Raw genomic sequence first — 21,478 nt, 5'->3', positions numbered from 1 at the left:
TGTTGATGATCTGATCATCACGAGCAGTTTGGTATCTTTTATTCAGGGAATTAAGCAAAATCTATGTAAGTCTTTTGACATGACCAACCTTGGGCTTCTGCACTACTATCTAGGTGTTGAGGTTTGGCAACAGTCTCATGGCATCTTCATCTCTTAGTCCAAATATGCCAGAGCTCTGCTAGACAAGTTCCGAATGCAGGACTGCAAACCCACATCTACACCTATGGAGAAAGGCTTGAAGTTGTCGGCCAGATCCGGTTCTCCAGTTGAGAATGAATCCGATTTCAAGAAACTAGTGGGTAGTTTAATCTATCTCACCTCCAGTAGACCTGATCTGAGCTATGTAGTGAGTTACATTTCCCGCTTCATGACAACTCCTACATCATATCATTGGACTGCAACGAGGCGGATCGTGCGCTATGTCAAGGGCACTTCAAACTTTGGTATCCTTTATGGACGGACCAAAGATACCAAGCTCGTCAGTTTCACAGGATTCAGATTAGGCAAGCTTTGTTGATGACAGAAAGTCCACATCTGGGTATGTTTTCAGTTTGGGCATAGCTGATGTCACTTGGACCAGTAAGAAGCAGTAGGCCATAGCTCTTTCCTCAACCGAAGCTGAATATTGAAGAATAGTCAAAGCAGCTTCTGAGGCAGTTTGGCTTCGAAGGATGCTTTCAGACATCCAGCTGTTTCAAGCAGGTCTTACACCCCTCTTCTGTGACAATCAAGGGGTGCTCAAACTCACCAAAAATCCAGTCTTCCATGAGCAGACCAAGCATGTTGAGCTTCATTGTCACTTTATTCCCAAGATGGTTGAAGATGGATCCATGGATTTGCAGTATGTTCCTTTTGAGGACCAGATTGCAGATATCTCACCAAATCCCTACATCCGGATAATAAGTTTGTTAAGTTCAGGGGACAACTTGGTGTAGTAGATAGATTGACCATTAAGGGAGGGCATTAGAATAATATCTTTATTCAGTTAATTTAATGGACAATTTTGTATGATATTGTAAATATTAGGAGTTTCCAATTTAGTGTCTGTTATCGGTTGTTTCTTAAAAGAAACATCAATCTCTTGTAATTTTATTTAATGATTGTTTGATCATTCATTATTTAAATTCAGTTTTTACCAATTACCTCTTGTAATACATTTAAGAGGTAAGATTGTATTTTGAAGGTTTTTTTTAACAAAAAATATCATTTTTCTTTTACATTTGCTCTTTCTTTTTTATATTTTATTTTAGTAGATCAAAGAACAAAGCCTAGGTATGTTTGATTTTTTTTGAACATATCTTAGATGTTTTTGTTAAAAAAAAAACTGTTGAGATGTTGTCATTGATGTCAGATTTGAGGATGAACTTCATACACAAGAAGACAAAGATCAGCAAAGGTGAAACTCTGTATGATCAAGAAGTCTTGAGAAGAATGAATGAACTCAGCGTTCCATGAGAAGACAATTGATCGGCAACCAAAGGCAGCTGACTATGAAGATGGAGCAATATTTGAAAAGTCTGAGACAGCCGGCTTAATTTGTGGATGGTATGAGTTATTGAGGAACGAATATAACAGATTTCAGTATTGAAAGCATTTGATGGTCAAAGAAACTTATGCTAATATCCATTAGAAAGAAGAAACTACACGTTTGAATCATTTAGTTGTCAAGATTTTTTCAGAATCTGTGTTTCCTCTAAAACTTGCGTTTGAGTGTGGAATTAGATAAACTATTTATTTAAACAAACAGCGATCTGTTCTATTAACAACAAAGAGTTAGTGTAACTCATTGAAGTTTTGTTAAGAAGCAAACTGATAGAAACAAAAGGTGTGATTTCAATTAGTTGTTAAGAAGAGATGTGATTCGTATAAGGGTGCAAACAAACAGCAATATGAAGGTATATGATTTGGTTTTAGAAGATATTAAATAACATTTAGTTTGTTTTTAATGATAAGACATATCTCATTCAAGAGAGGTCTTCAATCAAAGGAATGCATCCTTTCAATATGGAAAATATAAAATCATATTGAGAAGAGTGATGGGGTGGGTGTGTTGAGGAGTATAGAAGAAAAGGCTGCATACACCAAGAGCAGATTTTTGGTCTGATATATATCAGATTTAAAGGTGGGATAAGGAACTTCATTACAGCAGCTGGTGAAAAGAATCTTGTGAAGAACTTATGGTCATTTCACAGCAGAATTGAAGAAGGAATTGACACAGATCTTAAAGAAGATTATTATGCTCATTTTGTGACAAATTTCAAGAAGACATCGTAGCAGATTAGTGATCAGGCTTATAGCAGATTTGCATGAAAAGTATTTCAGATTGATAAGGGAGTTGTAACTCTTGTGTTCATAATTTGAATGAGGTGTTGATGCCTCTAATTGAATGAGGGGTTGGTGCCTCTAGTGAGTTGGTGCTCACAAATTGAATGATGGGTTGGTGCCTCTACAAGTCGTAAAGAAACTATTGTTTACATAAAGCAATTTTGTTGCCGTGGTTTTCTCCCTAGTTAGGGTTTCCACGTATATATTGTGTTCTTGTGTTCATTGCATTTAAGTAGTTGTTATCTTTGATTATAAAATTTAAATTGAAAAAGTGAGCATTATACTAATTCACCCCCTTCTCTCAGTATAACTGCGTGCTTAACAAAAACTAATTTTATACTTGCAAACCCTACATTTTTTATATTATTTTTATTATAAATCACAAATGTTAATTTTTTTCTATTTATATGTTATTGCAGCAGTCGAGATTTTCAAATTGTATTTATCACAATGTCACGAACCCCAATTAAAAGGGACCCTCGTTGGAAACATGCTATAATTACCCCTAGGCAAAAGAAAGAACTTGTTTTCATTGTAAAACAACTTATCATGGAGGAAGCATTAATAGATTGAAATATCATCTTGCCCATATACCAATTCAGGATGCTAATTGAAGTTATGTGTGAAGTGCGAGTGCCAATAGAAACCTTTGAACAACAAAAAGAATATAAAAAAAGCCAAAGAGAGGAGATGACAGCCATTGGTGGTAGTATAGAGTCTTCTTCCATACCTCCATTTCATCTATCTTCAAGTGTTAATTGTGCTACTGGTAGCAGCAATTGTAGTGGCAGTGTTAGCATTGGGCCTAGAGTTCGTGCATCTAGATTGGATTCATATATTTTTCAATGCACTATTCCAAGTTCCCAACCATCACTTGAGAGCATGGGTTGGAACAAAGACATTCATGATGCAACTAAATGTGCAAGTGGAGACTTTTGGTTCTATTGAGCCATTCCATTCCATGCAGTCAGGTAATTCTGTTTTCTTTGTTTGTTTTAAAAACTACAGCTTGAATCTTTGTCTCTTGAATTTTTATATTTAGAAGTATGTCAAATTCAAATTTAAACCTGCCATTTTACAATACTTATTTTATTTAATTTATTTGTGGCATGTGTTAGGTTTCCTTATTGGCAAAACATGTTTGATGCCATTGTTGTTTGTGGGAGGAGCTTCAAAGCCCCTTGTGAAGATGAAACAAAGGGCCCAATTTTGAAACAAAAGGTGGCTGATGTGATAGCCACAATAGAGGAGCAACAAGTGATATGGAGGGGGAAGGATTGCACTATCATGACATATGGTTGGATTGATAGAAGAAATAGAACATTGCTAAATTTTCTCGTTTCTTCCTCAAGTGATTGTACTTCCTAAAATGCATTGATTTTAGTGATTGATGTTTTTAATTTATGTTTTATTGAATCATTGAATTTGTTTCTTTTTCAAGTGGCACCATATTCATCAAAGCTATTGAAGCGCTGGGACACACCAAAAATGCCATATGCTTTTGTGAAGCTTTTAAGGAAGTTCTAACTGAGGTGGGTGAGGAGAATGTGGTGCAAGTGGTTATGAATAATGCAACAAAGTATGTTGCTGCAGGTAGACTATAGATGGATAGGCACCCATCATTATTTTGGACTCCATGTGCTACTCATTGCCTTGACGTCATATTGGAGGATCTTGGCAAGATTCCATGGATCAAAACATGTGGAGATGGCAAAAAATATTTGTAAATTCATATACAATCACACACTGGTACCCAACCTAATGAGGCAATTCATGGGGAGTTGGCTCATCCTATAATAACGGATTTTCAACAAATTTTATCAAATTACAATCCTTGCTTCAGGCAAAGGGAGCTTTGAGATGCATGCTAGTGTTGTCCTTATTTTTTAACTTTCAAAAATGAGGCAACCCCTACAAATTTTTATTCAAAATGTGTCGTTTTTGTCTCTAAAGTACGTTTTACAAGGTGCAAAACTCATATTTGCTAATGTCCAATCATAAGGGGGTGTTTTTTGAACTTTCAAAAATGAGGCAACCCCTACAAATTTTTATTCAAAATGTGTCGTTTTTGTCTCTAAAGCATGTTTTACGAGGTGCGAAACTCATATTTGCTAATGTCCAATCATCAAGGGGTGTGTTTGCCATTGTTGTCCAAGTTTTGGTTAATTTTGGCCTTCATTTTTCTAGCTTTCTGAGCAATTTCGGGTTTTAGATCAGTCACTGCAAGTAGGAACTTTTTGCTATCATTGCAAGTAAAGTCACTGCAAGTAGTAGGAACTTTTTGACCTCACTACAAGTGGTAGGAACTTTTGAATGACATTAAAAGTAAATGCACATGTAATCGGGCCTCTGAGACCCGATTACAAGTTAGTTCATTGTTTTAATTGTCAAGTTACTTGCAAAGTCGGGTCTCTAGAGCATCATTACAAGTTGCATTATAACACTTGCAATCGGGTCTTTAAGACCCGACTGCAACTAAAGTCTCTTTGGTGGTGCATTTTTGTCAATGTCAAGCATTGCAAGTGTTTACTTGCAATCGGGTCTTCAGAGACCCGATTCCAAGTAAAAAGTGTCTATAGTATGCATTATAAGAGGCCTTTCCAATTTCTAAAAGGTGGTTGCAGGTTCATATTTTCCCCTTTGTAGTTCCAAATACAACTTGTAATCGGATCCTCATGATCCAATTTCAAAGGCAAGCTATAAATTTTTGCTCACCCATTAGCAAGCAATTCTTACTTGCAATTGGGTCTTGGAGACCCGACTGCAAGTAGAGGTTTATCATTGCATTCCAAGTTTGCAATCTCCATGCTCACTTGCAATCGGGGTTTCAAGACCCGATTGAAAGTGGAAGTTTTAGGAAAATCCTTCCCCATTTCGCCTAAAGTGTAACCGGGTCTTTCTTTCATAAGTGCAGATCATAATGTTCTTAATGGAAATAGACTCTCACTTGTAATCGGGTCTCCAAGACTCAACTACAAGTATAAATTGTATCGTTCTACCCTCTTTGCACACTTGCAATCGAGTCTCCAAGACCTGACTGCAAGTGTGAAGTTTATCATTACATCTCAACTTGGCAAACTTATTTCATTTGCAGTCATATCTCTCCATGCTCAAAGTGCTTTCCAAGAGACTATATCGAATCTTAGTCACTTGTAATTGGGTCTCCAAGACCCAATTACAAGTATCCATTATCACTTGCTCTCAATCTTCACACCCACACTTGTAGTCGAGTCTTGAAGACCCGATTACAATTATGAGTTGTGATGGTTTGCTTGCTTGCTATCAAATCCCCAAGTTTTGATTTCAAAGACAGATTATGAAGGCTTTCCCACAAGATTGCAAGCTATTCCCAATCAAAATGCTTACTTGCAATCAGGCCTTCAAGACACCATTACAAGTGGAAGTGTAAAAGTTTTTCCCTACATTGCACTTGCATTCCACCTCCCAAAACCCGAAATTGGTCCAAAATGCACTCAAAAATCACTTCAAAATGTGTCTCTAGGATCCAATTACAAGTGCAAAATTGTATTTTCTCATTACACATATGAAGTTGCATGTTCGTTCTCCACAATTGCAAGTCAATGCTCTTGTTTTTCCACACATGTAATGCAGTCCTCAAAACCCTAAATTCACTTGTGAGCCCATTTTTGCATCAATTTATCCATTCCCTTGTCAGTTTTGTTTGCACACACAATCTATCAAACCAACAAATCAAGGCATGGGCATTGTTTTATAACAATTTCATCTTGAATAAGGTGTTATGCATTCTTCATCAGTGAACAAAGGAAGAATAGATACAACAATAATTCATGCAGCAGCCCAAGGGTCAATAATCCTCATGAAGTCATCCAGTGACAAAGTGAATCAAGCATGGAGAAAGAACACAACGAAGAGAAGGATTTCCCCCCTGAAGAAATGGTACTACCCCAAGCATGTGATAAGGTTGAAGTTCGCTGGCCAAGGAGACAAAGACTATCAAGGGTGCAAGTTCTTGTCCTGGTTCAAGATGCCATTCCCAAACCTGAGTACTTTAATCACAGTGTCTTATAATAGCATGAAGATCAAACAGAGGATGATGTAGATAGAGTCATGTCTTGGACACTTAGAATAATTTCTATTATGCATTTCTAATTTCATTTTGACAAATTACATGTAATGTTAGAAATTGTAATTGCAGGAGATCATATCACTTGCATTCTTGTAACCTGTAATTGCATGTAAACAAATTACAAGTCAAAAGTCAGTAGGACTTGAATTTAAATAAGTCATAGTAAGTTAGTTGTGGAATAAGTTTCAGTTGGTTAGACTTCTCCCACATTTTTCTCTCAGACCCTCTCTATATATGGACAAGGGTGCTTCATGTAATTATGATCTTTTGGCAATGTAACAAAATTCTGCCAGTTTGTATGTGCACTCTAAGACTTTGAGCTTAGATGTAAATCAAATTGCTTTCAATAAAAGAGGCAAGAAGTGTTGAAGACTTTGCGCTTTCATTTCTATTTTCCCGTCTTGGGGAAGTGACGGACGTCTTTGTGCTTTGATGGAAACTTTGCTTCCCTTTGTGTTCTAAAAATCCTACAAAAAGTTTCATTTCTGTATTTACCGTTGTTGCTGTAACTTCTTTTCTGAAATAAGAGAAAGAATATTGTCTGTTCTGAAGAAAGAGAATAAGATGTTATCCCACCGAAATTAGATTAGTGTTAGCAGTAGTAGAGGGGGAGCCTTCCCTAAATTAGGAGAGTTTTATACTCACTGTGGCTAAAACCACAATTTTGCACATCTTCGCAGGTGTACAAAATTTTCAACCAACAGCTAGTTAGTGAGGAGTGGACTTCTTCATCATATACTAAGAGCAATGCAGCGGTTGATGTGGCAAATTGGATGTTTGATAAGCAAGAACCTACTGCGGAGATCGTAAAGGTAAATCTAATTCTATATTAAATTTTTATTCATATTTTTATTTTATTTGCTTATTTTTGTTCACACTTATGTTAACGTTTCACAATAATTGTAGTTCACAGATCCTTTGGTAGTTCTCCTATGAGTTGCTAATGGGGAGAAGCCCGTAATGGGCTACATATATGAGGCCATGGATAAGGCGAGGGAGGCCATTAGATCCATTTATGCAAGAGTTGAGGCTAAGTATCATCCCATTTGGGAAATCATTGATAGGAAATGGCACCTCCAACTTCACAAGCCCCTACAAGCAATTGCCCATTTTTCTCAATCCAACATTCCAATTCCACCCTAATTTCAAGGTGGACGAGGAGGTTCTAAGTGGGCTCACATAATCATAGAGTGGATGATGCCTGATTCCAGTGTTGGAGCACAGATTGTCCACAAGATTGAGACCTTTGGACTTGTACAAGGAGATCTCTTTTACCATGAAATATGCAAGGCAACTCGCCACCAGGTAAAAATCTATTAAGGGCATAATTTAAGTTTAAAAATAAGAACTTTTCCTGTTTTTATATTATTATTAAATATTGAAGTTTAAAGTTGGATAATGAGATTTATATTTTTTCTTTTTCTGATCTCATATGTATGGTGGGAAAGATTTCATGATAAGGTACCAAATCTTCAGAGGATTGTAGGTCAAACATTGAGCCAACAATGCAGTGCTTCAACTTGTGAGTACAATTGGAGCATGTTTGAGCACATACACTCCAAGAAGCAGAATGGATTGTCCATGCAAATATTGAATGATATAGTCTATGTTCATTACAACCTTCATCTTCACCACAAACAAATTTTGGGCAACAACTCAACCCTCATCACGCTAGAGGAGGTCGCTTCACAATTTGATTAGATCATTGAGGTCGAGGATCCTATCTCTAGTGTGGGTGTCACCGAGATAGAGGAAAATATCATGGGTGCAACATAATACAAGACCTACCTTAGACGTCCACGCAAGAGGGATGCAAGCTCCTCTGAACCATAGACTTCTAGCTTTTGTTTTAATAATTATTTGAGACTTTTGATGCCATGCATTTCGTATGTCATGAGTTTTATATACATTTGACATTATTTATATATCTAAATGTGTTATTTTCTTTACCTAGAATTTGTGTTTATACTTATGTGATTGATGTATACTTGTGTATGTGATCAAATTAGCTTCTATTTGATGAGGTTATTGTGTCTTTTAAGGTTTATTTATTAAAGGGTACATGAAACAAGTTTTAAATATTTAAAAATTTCTAAATTTCTTGGGCTTTTATATTTGTCGAGTTTGAGGCGAATTTGAGTCTTGTAACTAAGTTTATTTATGTTATTATTGTTATGTTTAAATTCAAAGCATATCAATTTGCATGAAATCAACAGTTGAGAACTGAAAAATAGTTTTTTGTTATAATTAGAATGATCTTGTGTCAAAATAAGGATACATGCAAGTTGTTTGATGAAATACCTTTTTAGCAAAACTGTAATGTCCCTTCCTTAGACTATCCAATTATCAGCATGGGTTAGCCTATAATCAGGGTTCTCATGGGCTAACATGGTGGATAGGGAGCCCATTTGGGGGTTCGGTGACCTTCTGAGGAGTATTGGAGACGTTTTGGGGCATTCTGGGGCAGTTTCCTATTTTTTTGGAGGGTACTAGTTGACTGTTTGACCACTCGGAGGGCTGAGGAGCATAGCCAAGTGGCTTAGGAGTGTTTATCATCGATTTGAGACAATCTCCTAATTTTTAGGAGCATCCCTACTTTTAGGAGGAGACTGTCAATTGCACTGTCACATCCAGTTTCATCCTTGGACAGGTGACAACATTCAATTTTCAGTTTGGAGTCTAGGTGATAAATTTATGAATAAATTTGGATTAAATAAATTATTGTCTAAAGTTTGATTTAAATAAAATTAAAAAAATTTAATTAAGTCACTTTATATTATAATAAATTATAATAAAGGGGCCCCTCTTGTGCCATGATGCCTAGGAGACATGAGTTAAGTTGTTTTTAAAAACAACTCATTTCTATCAATAAAGGGAGTCTAAGGGGTTCAACTTCATACATCTTGAGGGAGACATGAGGGAATGAAATAAAGTTAATAAGAGGATGAAATAAAGTTTAATAAACTTTATTTAAATAAAGTCTTGCAACCCTAAATTCAAATTAGGGTTTGGAGTTGTTTCACTCATTCATCTTTGAATCATTTTTACAATCAGCTTTTTGGGAATTGAGCTCTGCAACTCAGTTCAGCAGCATAGCAGCTTTGAGGAACAAAAATTCCTTGAAGACAGGTGGATTTGGACGATACCCCAATTCACAGAATGGAGGGATTCATTTAGAATTTCTAATTTTGCTTCAATTCAGACTTAATTCAGCAGTTTCAGAGAATTATATGCAGATTGGAGAGGGTTTGGAGACTTTAGAAGGCAGCCATTTCATATCCTAAGCCAGCCGTACCCACTCCCAAGGCAGCCATACCACCATGCAGTCACTTGGGTGCCAATCTTGTACGATCCAGCCAATTGAGGGCATAATTCTCAGGCAAATCTTATATGTAGCACTTCAAAGTAGTATTTCAATAATTTCAGCAGGCGACAAGAGAATATTTCTCCTTCAGATTGTTGATTTGTAGGTAGTTGAAATAATCCAGCTTGGGAACCAGGTGTGGAACTCAATGGATCTCCAAAATTGTTTTTAGAAATTATTGTTGGATCAAATAAAACTCATTGGGGCCCCCTACAGCAGCTTGAAGCTCATAGACTCTACTTATTTTCCAAATTCATCAATAAACCTTCTCCAAGATAGGCGTTGGAAGCCTGGCAAGCATTTTGTTGCTTTGGTGCATTACAATTCTTGAATCTGACACATGTTTTATTGCTGTTCCTAAATCAGAATTCTGAGAATTAATTATCAGTTATTATATTTCTGAATTATATGGTTCAAAGTATTTGTTTCTTGGCATTCTTTCACACTTAAACCCTATGCAAACATTGACATCAAAACGCAAGCCTAAAACTTCGGAGAAACTATCTTGAAACTTCAATCAGCAGCTTGAAAAATCAGGAAATTTTCAGTACAAACCAGCTGGGGATCTTCCAAAAACTGTGAGAAATTGCGAAAAAATATTGGTATACAAAATCCAAGGTGGTTATCACAATCTAGTTTTCTACGGTAAGTAAACATGGCAAAAACTTTCCAATAGAAAAAACAAACTAACCAAGTTGGCTGACTATGATTAAAAGAGTTTATTTTTTAACAAAAAAAGAGAACAGTTTCAAGCAAAGAAGGATTGTCTTAGACATTCTAGGAATCAAGTATTGGATGCTATAGACATGTTTGGGGCCTTCACAATCAAATATATATCATGGGCAGAAAGTAGTAGGGTTGATGCACTTGCTGTTTCAGCTTCAATTTTTATGAATGTGTAATTGAATTGAGTAAAAACTATCAATAAACCATTGCACCTGGACCCCAAAATTATACCTGAACTAACAACTTAAGTTGTATCAACATCTAAAGTATATATTGAGTGTGGCATTCTATATGATAACGTTGTATTTAATTTAAATATTTTGTCACAATGTGTGAAATAGATTATTATTTGTAATATGTCAAATATTTTTCGCATTTTTCAGATGTTTTATTTCCTTCTCATTCAAAACTTCGCTAACAGTGTTGTTAGATCCATCAAATAGATTGATAACAATTTATGACTTCAAGGGATATGTAATTATCCAAACAGCAACTGAAATGTAAGAATGACTGAACTCATATAATATAACAAACAGTATAAGTTATGACAGATTTGTCACAACATAACTAGAATATTTTTTCTTTACAATAATCTTAGAAATATCATTAGACACTTACCATTGCATCAACCACCCAGAACTGGTACCTTGCATTTTCTAATGCAGAAGCTGTATTACCCAACATTCTTGCCATTGTCTTCCTTGCAGCATTCAGAACGCCTATTCCAGCACTGAAATAATGTGATACAATAAATACTGATAAGATGTACAAGAAAAGTATGACTATACATCTAGATAATTTGAAACAAGAGACTGGAATGAATGAGTTTGGTAAAACATTAACCTGTACACATCAAATGCTACCACATAGCTTGTACAATGAAAAACAATCTTTCATTTTAAATGCATAGCATTGATTTGGCATAATGATAAATTACTGTTCATTAAATAAACTCAAAATAAAAAATCATCAACAATCAGGAAACTTAGTGGACATATAATAGGAAGTTATATACCAAAATCTACTGTGTAAACATTTAAAAAAAAATCCCAAAGGTAGACAAGTACAAGACTATGAACCACTCCTTTTTCAAATCTTAATTTTAAATAATGGCAGTCTCTGCTAACATTAGATTCACAGCTCAACATCTAATAAACATAAATTAGTATAAATCCTTTTATGACTCTACATAGACAGGCAGGAACTGGTTCCACCTATTGCAAATGTACCTTTATGTGAAAAAGTAAAAAACTTATATGAAGTTCAATCAATTTTGAGAAGCCTCTTTCCAAAAAGGATTTTATGATCTGACATCCTACCTGCCTGCACCAGCAACAACAATCTTTTGCTTTGCAATGTCTGACATTGGCCGGCCTTGTGCTCTTACTGCTCCTAGAAGACCTGCAACTGCAACCCCTGCTGTTCCCTGTAGCATAAATCAAATCACGAAATATTCCATAAACTGTTTTGCATAGCAAAGTACAGACAAAAGACCATTTCTTAGTATGAACAAGCATCCTATCATTATAATTCTAATAGTTAGTTTCCTCCTTCCATGGGTGTATTGAGGTATCTGGGAAGCATTCTGTAATAATAGCTCAAAGAAGATGAATGACAATAATGTTCCTGATTTCACATGGACTTAAATCATCCTCCTTTCACTATAATGGACCCGTATAACTATAGTTTATTGGATTAAAGTTAATTGGAGTATCTACATGGAAAAAGCAACTCATCATCATTGTAGCATCATACAGGAAAAGTCCCTCTAACCGCATACAAGAATGGGACTTCAGTGAGTTGACACTTAGAATGACCCACAAAGGAAGGTTAAGATTCTCTTAAGTTCCTAACCACATCAAAGTTTTATCAAAGTCGTTCTCATTAATGACCCAATGTTTATGAAAGTTCATTTCAATGTCTTACTGAAGCTCTACTCCACATAACAGACATGTACTGAATATTTAATAAATAGAGGTGATTTCATCATGTTTGATTGGCCAGTTTTGCAAAAAAATATGATGTGCAATTATCTTGAGTTTGACTTAATTTACACGTGGAAGTGATTCGCCATACATGCATTGTTAGTGTTTCAAAAGCCATAGCATGAAACCATTAGAATTATGTCTTCTTTCTTAAAGCAAGAATAACATATTATATTAATAAAAAATGACAGGTACAATTTCAAATGCCTGTATGGACAAAAATCAGGCAATTTGAAATTGTCAACATGTATATCAGAATAACGTTGAAAAAAGATGATTCTGATTTAAGTTTGTGGTTCCTTCTTCAAGCACCAGTAATAGACATGACCATAAGTACTAGTTTTTACTGAGTAAACTGACATACTATAAACCTATGTATGGCAATAGAAAATTGTATCTTTTCATTCCAACATGTTACATCGAAAAACATAGGCACTGCTTCCAATATCCTAACTTTACAAATAACGCGCCTTTTTGGGGATGCCCATAACAGAGACTAAAAACCTACAAAACTACTAAACAAAATTAAGTAGCATCCCATGAGCAAGAATGGCAGGGTTACTTTCCTCATCATTAGTCTAGGGTTGCCAAGCTGTTCAAGAATGGGTTACTTGAGGTTTGTCAAGTGGAACATGTCACACCAAACCCCTAATAGAAGCAGCAGTACAACTTTCGGCATAATTGGCCTTCCTTATTGGAAATGGTGCAAGCTCTACCCAATTCTACAACATCTCTGCAAATTTTCTCTCAATTTTCTTAAGAGAAAATGATATTGATGGTCTCCTATCTTTGCTCATCCTACTCTATAATTATACCCAAATGATTGAAACTAGTTCATCATGTCAATATGCCCGGGTTGCTTTGTACCTCATGAGAAAAGCCTTGCCAAAACAACCCTTCAGGTTACAAACCCTTTGTTGTAAATGTCTTTATTGATTTTCTAAGAAGTCGTCATTTCAAGAAAGGAATTGTGGAGTGTGAGATAACATTTAAGTTTTTCAGCGAGATTTTTGGGAAAGTATTTATTTTTCCTGAGCTACCATTGAAGAAATTTGGGAAAGTTTATATTTCTATCAAGTCACATAATAAAACCCTATATTCTTGGGTGCTCTGCAACTTGTACGGATCCAGGGAGGATGCCCTGTCACCTTCCTCGGATTTCGAACCAGTTTGCTAGCATTCATTTGTGAGGTCATCTTGGTGTCCTATCGTGTGATGCGTGTCCTCTTCCCTATGCTGCTTTTTGATTTTGAAGGGATTGATTGTTTTTGCCTCGTGTATGCATTTGTCGTGCCCTTTTCTCTTCTTTAATTTTTCTTCCTTCGGCATGCTTGTTTTCTTTCTTGCCAATTTGCCTCTGGACTTAGGTTTTGTTCGTGCCCTTTCATTGAGGCTGCTCGTGCGAGATTGATGGTTAGTCTGAGTAATGAAGATCCCTCTCGAAGGAATAATGAGGATGTCATCATTAATAATGAGGGGGGTTTGGGAAATGAGGCTGTCATTCCACAGAAGGAAGAGCATGAGAAACTATCATACAAAGCAGTGGTTGCAGAGCATTCGGCCACAATTTGTCCGCCTTCTGCATGTTTTAATGGATCTTTCTGCAGGCCCGAGCGCATGGATACGGAGACCGCCTCGGGAGGAACCACAACCGATGGAGATAGACGTGAACCTGGGGATGACAAAGCGGCTAACGACCTTGGGGGAGGAGGAAATGGTAAGTCTCGTCCTCTTGGGTTGAAGACCTTCTCCCTGTCACCTAATGAGTATATGGTTAAGGCTATTAGGGCCGAGCAATCTTGTTTAAGAAATATTGCAGTTTTCTTTGTTTGCATGGTTAGAGAATCATTGCCTTCCACGAAGTTTTTTGATGATTGGATTGCTAATGTGTGGGGTAAAAAATCAGGCATTCATGTTAATTTTTGCAAAATGATCCAGAAGGGTTTGTTTGTAATTTTCTTTAAAACTCATAACATGCAAGATAGAGTTTTGAAGAATTTTTTTTGGAATGTCGAGCACTCTCTGTTTAGAGCTTTTCTTTGGTCCCCTAAAGGAAATGTAGAGCAGGTTATTGCTCGTTTATCCCCCAATTGGGTTGAAATTGAAAATTTACAGCCTGAATTTTGGCCTTTCATCTCTCAGATTTTGAAGCCTCTAGGCTCCATCCTGCAAGTCGAGGGCTCGAGAACTACCCTCCCCCATTTGAATGCTAGGGCACTCGTTGCTCTTGACCCCGAAGTAGTGTTTCCCGACATTATCTCTCTGGAATTTGAAGGGGAAAGCTATGCTTGGGAAGTGTCTTTGTTGGGTAACTTGGGGGCATGTTTCTATTGTAAAAATAATGGACATTTGAGAAAGGAATGCCCTTCTCTGAAGAAAACTCATAATGCTAATTTTAATATTGATGATATTAATAATCTGAGAAGTGATAATAGCAGAATGCCAAAAGGTTTTTCCTCCTCGAAAGAGGGGGCCTCTGTACCTATGGATACTCCATCCGACATGGGCAAAGAAACTGTTAAGTGTGGCCTAGAATGCCCTACTGGTGATATTAGTGGAAATAAATTTGTTAGTCATTCAAATCCTCTGTTTGAGGATGAATATGAGGTTGTTCAAGCCCCCCTCATTAATGATCCCCCCGAGAACCTTGGTGAGTATCAATCAGTACATTCTGATCCTCTTTTCTCTGATCAAGCAAGGGTTGTAAATCCCTCTCACCAACCCAGGTTGAATGCCCAACAGATTGCTCTTGCAAGTATTAAGGAGAAGGCTGATCTTTTAAGGAATGCCACCCTAGTTCCATCCGAGTTGAGGGTGAGTAATTCTTTACCTGGTATCATGAACTTCATGGTGGAAGGTTCCTTTGATAGGTATATTGTACCCTTTGGCTCGGATGGCTTAGTTAATAGTAGTAATGCTGAGCAATTCATTGAAGTGGTTAGTAAAAAATTGAGAAAGAAAAGAAAAACATCTGATAGACAATCTCTCTCCAATGATACTAGTAAGAAAGTTAATGAGGTACCCGAATGCTTCAATAGATTGTACAAGAACCAAAAACCCTCCTCCAAATAAGTTCTTATGATGATGCACATACATAGCTGGAATGCTAGGGGCCTGGAGATGTCTGATACGAAATATGTTGTCAGAAAATGGTGTAATAGCATCAAGGAAAAAGACATTATATGCCTGCAAGAGATCAGAGTGGTGGGGTTTCAGGCCTATACTATGTTGAGATTTTTGTGAGATCGAGCCATAGGGTTTCATTCCAATCATGAGATGGGTAAAGGTGGTACTGCCATTATGGTTGGCCCCAAGTGGGCCAACAGGATCATTGCTAATGGTGTCTCTCCCTGTCAAAGAGCCTTGTGGGTTACCTTTAAGGAGAAAGATTGTGTTTTTGGTATTTGCAACATTTATGCTGCTAATGATTACAGAGACAGAGCTGAACTTTGGGACTGGTTAACGGCCGGATTGCCGAATGCACATTGGAATTTTGTGGGAGATTTTAACATGATTGAACATGTGGATGATAAAAGTGGTGGTAATAAACATTGTTGGAAGGGTAATGAACAATTTTTTTGGTCCAAGTTCAAAAGAACATTCAACCTGATTGATCCCATGGAGAAGAGAAAAGGCTCCTTTTGCGGTATCTGGTTCACATGGTGCAACAACCAAAGTGGTAAACAAAGATTGTATTGTAGACTGGATAGATGTCATGTAGATGCTTCTTTCTTTTCCTTCCTCCCTCACAGGGGGAAGCCCCCATCTGTGTATCCCCTGCTAGCATCTCGGATCACTCTCCTATTTCTCTCATTGTTGATCTGGACCTTGACCCCTCCTCTGTGGTTAGACTTAAAAGGGGAAATGGCTTCAAACTTAATGTCTCCTTGCTAAATGATGAGGATAATGCAGAAGCTATTTTGATGGTCTCTCAGCTGACTAAAGTTTGTTCACCCCATCTCAGACCAAGGGAACAGTGGGAGAAACTTACTGCTTCCTGAAGAAAAATGTTTCAGATTATTGGAAAGAAGAATGCTATGGAAGGGTCTAAGGAGGAATCCTTTCTCCAAATCAGGCTTAATGAGATTGAACAGGAACTTCAGAACAAGGGGTATGACCTTAGGCTGGAAGGAGAGTTGTCCTCGATTAAGAACCTTTTAAGGAAATTGCAGAACTTTATGATCAAAGGGTAGAAGATTAGAGCTAGGATGAATTGGATCAAAGGGGGAGATAAGGGGTCCAGTCACTTCTTCAATCTTATCAAAGCTAAAAATAAGAGAGAACTTATTGAAGACATTCAAGTCAACTTAATCACTAATGATCTGGTAGCCATCAAAGAGGCATTTTTCAGTTTTTATAATAGTCTCTTCTCATCTGAACATGGGGATACTAATCAGAAGGCCCTAGAAAAATGCTTATTTCTAATCCCTAAGAAAATCTCTTGTGAGGATGCTAAGGCTCTGAGCCATAAGATCTCTCTGGAAGAAATCAAAAGTTCTATCAATTCATTAGCCAATGGCCAGTCTCCAGGGATGGATGGTCTACCTGTTGAGTTCTACAAGAAGCAAATAGACTGGATAAGCTTGGAACTATTGGCATTATACGAAGATGTCTTTGCACAGGGTTCTCTTGGAGAAAATATAAATAAAGGTGTTATTAAGTTGTTACCTAAAGGTGGTGATAAGACTGGTTAAAAATTGGAGACCTATCACCTTATTGAATATCTCATATAAAATCATTGCAAAAATATTGGCAAGGAGAATTGTTGGACTATTAGGTAAGTTCATTTCTGCCACACAGACCGGATTCATAAAAGGTAGATATATTCTGGAAAATCTGGTCACCAGTTGGGAGGCAATGCACTAGGCCAAAGCTGATAATCAGAATGTCCAATGGTCCTATTGGACTTTGAGAAAGCATATGATAGAATTGAATGGCCGTTTGTTAGGGGAATGCTACAAGCATTTGGTTTTCCTTCATACTTTTGTAAATGGATAGATATTCTTTTTAAAGATTCTTCCACAGTTGTTGAGGTTAATGTTGATATGTCTGAAGCTATTCCACTAAGGAGGTCTATAAGACAGGGGTGCCCCATTGCCCCGGCCCTATTTGTCATTGCTGCAGATGCTCTCTATTACATTCTAAGGGCCCCAGAACTTGAACCCCCTATCAAAGGTCTTACTCTTCCTAATGCTGATGATTTGATTAATGTTCAATTTGCTGATGATACTGCGTTATTTCTAGCCCTGAATGAGGATAACTTTGATAATGCCATGGAAAGACTCCAGTTTTTTGGTTTGGCCTTTGGTGCTAAGATAACCCCCCACAAATCTACAGTGCTTGGATGGTCTAAGACTCCCCCAAATTGGATCCCAAGTAAAAGTTGGCAATGGGCAGGACCGAACTCTATTGTAAGATATCTTGGTATCCCCTTTGCTATTAACCCGGCTACTCAAGATATGTGGCAATGGATATACTCTAAAATTGAAAAGAAACATTTTAAATGGCAGACTCACATGCTCTCCTTGGCTGGCAGAGTGCAGATTGTTCAAAAGGTTCTCTCCTCACACCATATTTACTGTGCCTCTGCATGGGTGTTTGCTAATTATCAAACCAATAAGCTTGAGAAGATTATGAAGGACTTTTTATGGTCTGATGGGATGGGGCACAAGAAGAGACACTGTGTGAACTGGAATTGGTGTTGCAGACCTAGATGTATGGGTGGATTGGGTATCAAGGATATCAGGGCTCATGGCATTGCCTTAGCTTCCAAATGGATTGTAAAAGCCCTATATGGCAATGAACCTTGGAAGGTGCTGATAAGAAACAATATTGGAAGGTCGGTTGTTAAGAAAGGTAAAACATGGAGGAATATCCCTTTATGTGAAATTGTTCTTGGGGATTATAGCATGAAAGTGTTTGGCTCTAGTGTATTTGCATCACTTTGGAAGGCATGCTCACGGGTAAGGAGGTTACTCCCCTCTAAGGATGCAATAGGTAGTTCTCCGGCATATGCTATTGTGGACAGATCTATTTGGTGGGGGGTGAGCCTGAACAATAAACCCCTTGCTTTGACCCAAAGTTGCTCTGCTAAGATTTGGAATGATAAAGGTATATCCTTGATTAGCAATGTACTGATTGACAACAAACTTGGCTCTTGGAAGGAGATTAAGTCTAAACATGAGATACCTGCCTCACAAAAGAAAACATACTCCCTCATTGGTAAGGCTACAGGTTGTTTCTTCTCTGGTAAGATCTTGGATACTGTCTCTTTTTTGGAATAGCTTAAGTGGTTGGATGGTTCTCCTTTTTTGGAAATTTCTACTAAACAGATTTATTTGATGCTAAAAGAGGATTACTCAATCTTCTCTAGAGTTAATCAAGGTTGGGGTTTTGAATGGCATAAGTCCAGGTGGCAATTTGATTTTGATTTCTTTTGGCATTCTCCCATTGAACCTAAAAAGTCTTGTTTTAGATGGCTCCTTCTGTTAAAAAAGATTGTTGTTGGTTCCTTTCTACCTGCTAAGGGTCTCATGTCTATTAAGTGTGTTGTGTGTGATGTCCAAGAGTCCTTTGAGCACCTGTTTTTTGAGTGTGAGTATGCCCGTGGTGTGTGGTCCATCTTTCTTGGTCCTTCTATTGTCTTGAACCACATGCCTGGTCCTTCCTGGAGTGAGGTCCTTGCTGGTTTTGTAGAATCTTTTGACCTTAAGATGAACTGGTTCTAGTCTGTCTTTTCTTGTGAGGTGTTATGGTTTTTGTGGAAGGAAAGAAATGGAGAGGTTTTTCAGAACAAGAGGAGGCTTACTGAGTTAAATAATAAACTCACACATTTCTATATTATGTCACAGGTTTCAGCTGTTCTGGAGATATCTAAAGACAGATTCATGACCTTGGTTCATGAGGGTGCCCTGCAGATTTACAAGGAAGATATCCAGTCTATCCAGTACTTCAAGAAACATATGGATATGCTGCATCCGAAGGAGATCGAGGCCTTGGTTCAATACATGCAGAAGCTTAAACTTGAAGATTCAGAAGTGCTTCCTCCTAGAGCTGGGGAGAAAGGCACAGGAGAGCAGTGAGCAGGGTGGCTTCTTTTTGTTACCTTTTTGTATGGCCAATGAGGCATTTTGTATTAATCCCTCCTATATGTTGTTTATAGTGTAATACTTAGTCAGCTGACACAGGGCTACGGTCTGTCTTGATATACATGTAAAAAAAAAGAAAAAAGATATTGTATAAAAGCAAGAAATAGAGGAAAAGCAATGCAAAACATATGTAAAAAACAGGGGACTTGATAGTATGTTGTATATGTTCTGAACTATTTTAATATGAAATTTGGGAAAGTTTGGTATTTTCTGAACTTTTGGCTTTCAAATCCCATGGAAAAGGCTGAAGTTTAGGCCGAGATTCATGCATTACCTTCCAAGCTTCGGTGGGAATAAAACCTTAGTTCCAATGACCCTTCCAAGGCCACAGTTCAGGCCGAACTTTCTCATTTTGTGCTAGAATTAAGTGCTGTTCTTGATACTCGTTCAAATGTTGAGGATCATTCCAAAGTTTGCTTCTCAAGGTTGGATTTTGCAGTAACAAAAGGGTGAGATTGAAGGCATCGAGAATCTTTCCTTAACAAACAAAGTGGCAATCCAAAATTAGTATCGATTGAAGCTCAAAATTAGGTGTAGTCTTCATTGCCATGGGACTTCCCTATGCCAAGTTTGATCCTTGGATCACTCCCTCAAAGCCAAAAAACCCTCGTAGATGCAATTGTAGAGTAATGTTCAAATCACAAAGGGGGTAATCAATTTGGGTCTCTTCGGGGAATGAATGGTGAGAATGAATGACTAAACGAAATGGTAATTGATCCTTGACTTGTGTGTCCATGCAAGATGAAGAACACAAAAGAGGTCATGTGGAGATCCTTGGGACAAAGAAGGCTCTATGACACTACCCTCTGGAGGATTCCCAATATAGAGCCAGAGGATGAATTCCACACTAGTACCTTGAAGATGTTAGTGACCACAGCCGAGGAAAAAGTAAGAAGGGTTGGATGAGTAAGGACCCCTACCACCATTAGCATGGCAATGAGTTAATAGCTAGGGCATAAGATTGAAGAAAGAGTTACAAAGTGGTGTGTCGTAAGGCCAATTGGTGCCATTTCCAGAACTATAGAAAATAGCAAAAGAGGAATGCACAAAATGCTGTAGGACATGCTAGACCAGAAAAGAACAACCGGAGATGGCAGAAAATGAATTTATTGTAATAGTAGTTACTTTATTGTAAAATGACTACTTATGGGCCCGGTTTAATGCAATTCAAAAGGGGGGCTACAGGTTAGTTATTCCCTAGCTACAAAATTCACCATTTTGTGCTTTGAGTCCTGTGAAATTTGTCTTCTAGTGGGATTAATTGAAAACAATTGAAAGTAGCTGAAAAGGTGGTTGATGGTTGTTGAGATCATTAACCAAAAAGTTGTGGACTTCTAGAAGGCAGATAAGAGCCATTGGATGGATGGAATCCTAGCCATTGATTCAAAATGTATAATCTATAAAAGGCTAGTGCCTCTCTCATTGTAAAGGGTTAGAATTTTAGAGTTACATAGTTGGAATTTTAGAAGTAGCAGCAGTTAGAAGTAGAACAAAGTAGGAATTATTGGACAGAAATTGTTGTGATGGCAATAGGAGCAAATGAATAAAGCATTGAAATATGGTTTTTTGCCATTTGCCCTAACTTGTTTGCATGGTTTCTCTTCATCTAGTTAATTAAATTTCAGTGATCTTAACAGTGAAGTGTGAGGTTATTTGATTTGATTTCAGGTTCATACAATTGGAGAATTGCTAACTGTAGGTTTTTGTGCATGGTTAGTATGAGCCTATTGTTGCTCTTAGTTCAATTGTGAGTGTTTGTTTTGGATTGCACCAAAATTGGGTATCCAAATGAATGTTCGTGATCTAAAAATCTTTTACTTCC

At 37.4% G+C, this 21,478-nt stretch overlaps 1 protein-coding gene across 1 annotated transcript in view; it reads right to left on the bottom strand.

Annotated features, from left to right (window-relative positions):
• The window catches only part of LOC131074954 (NAD-dependent malic enzyme 62 kDa isoform, mitochondrial), a 264,127-nt gene that overhangs the window by 65,812 nt on the left and 176,837 nt on the right, over positions 1 to 21,478 (bottom strand). Inside the window, exons 9-10 of the mRNA XM_058011705.2 lie at positions 11,843 to 11,949; positions 11,142 to 11,253 (exon numbers count right to left, since the gene is read on the bottom strand). Coding sequence (XP_057867688.1) covers positions 11,142 to 11,253; positions 11,843 to 11,949 — 219 coding nt within the window. The remainder of the gene's footprint in view (positions 1 to 11,141; positions 11,254 to 11,842; positions 11,950 to 21,478) is intronic.

The sequence above is a fragment of the Cryptomeria japonica genome, chromosome 11, assembly GCF_030272615.1.
Source record: "Cryptomeria japonica chromosome 11, Sugi_1.0, whole genome shotgun sequence".
In the NCBI taxonomy this organism is placed as follows: Eukaryota; Viridiplantae; Streptophyta; class Pinopsida; order Cupressales; family Cupressaceae; genus Cryptomeria; species Cryptomeria japonica.
Note: the sequence above shows the minus strand (reverse complement) of the source record. Positions and strands in the feature narration are given on the sequence as shown.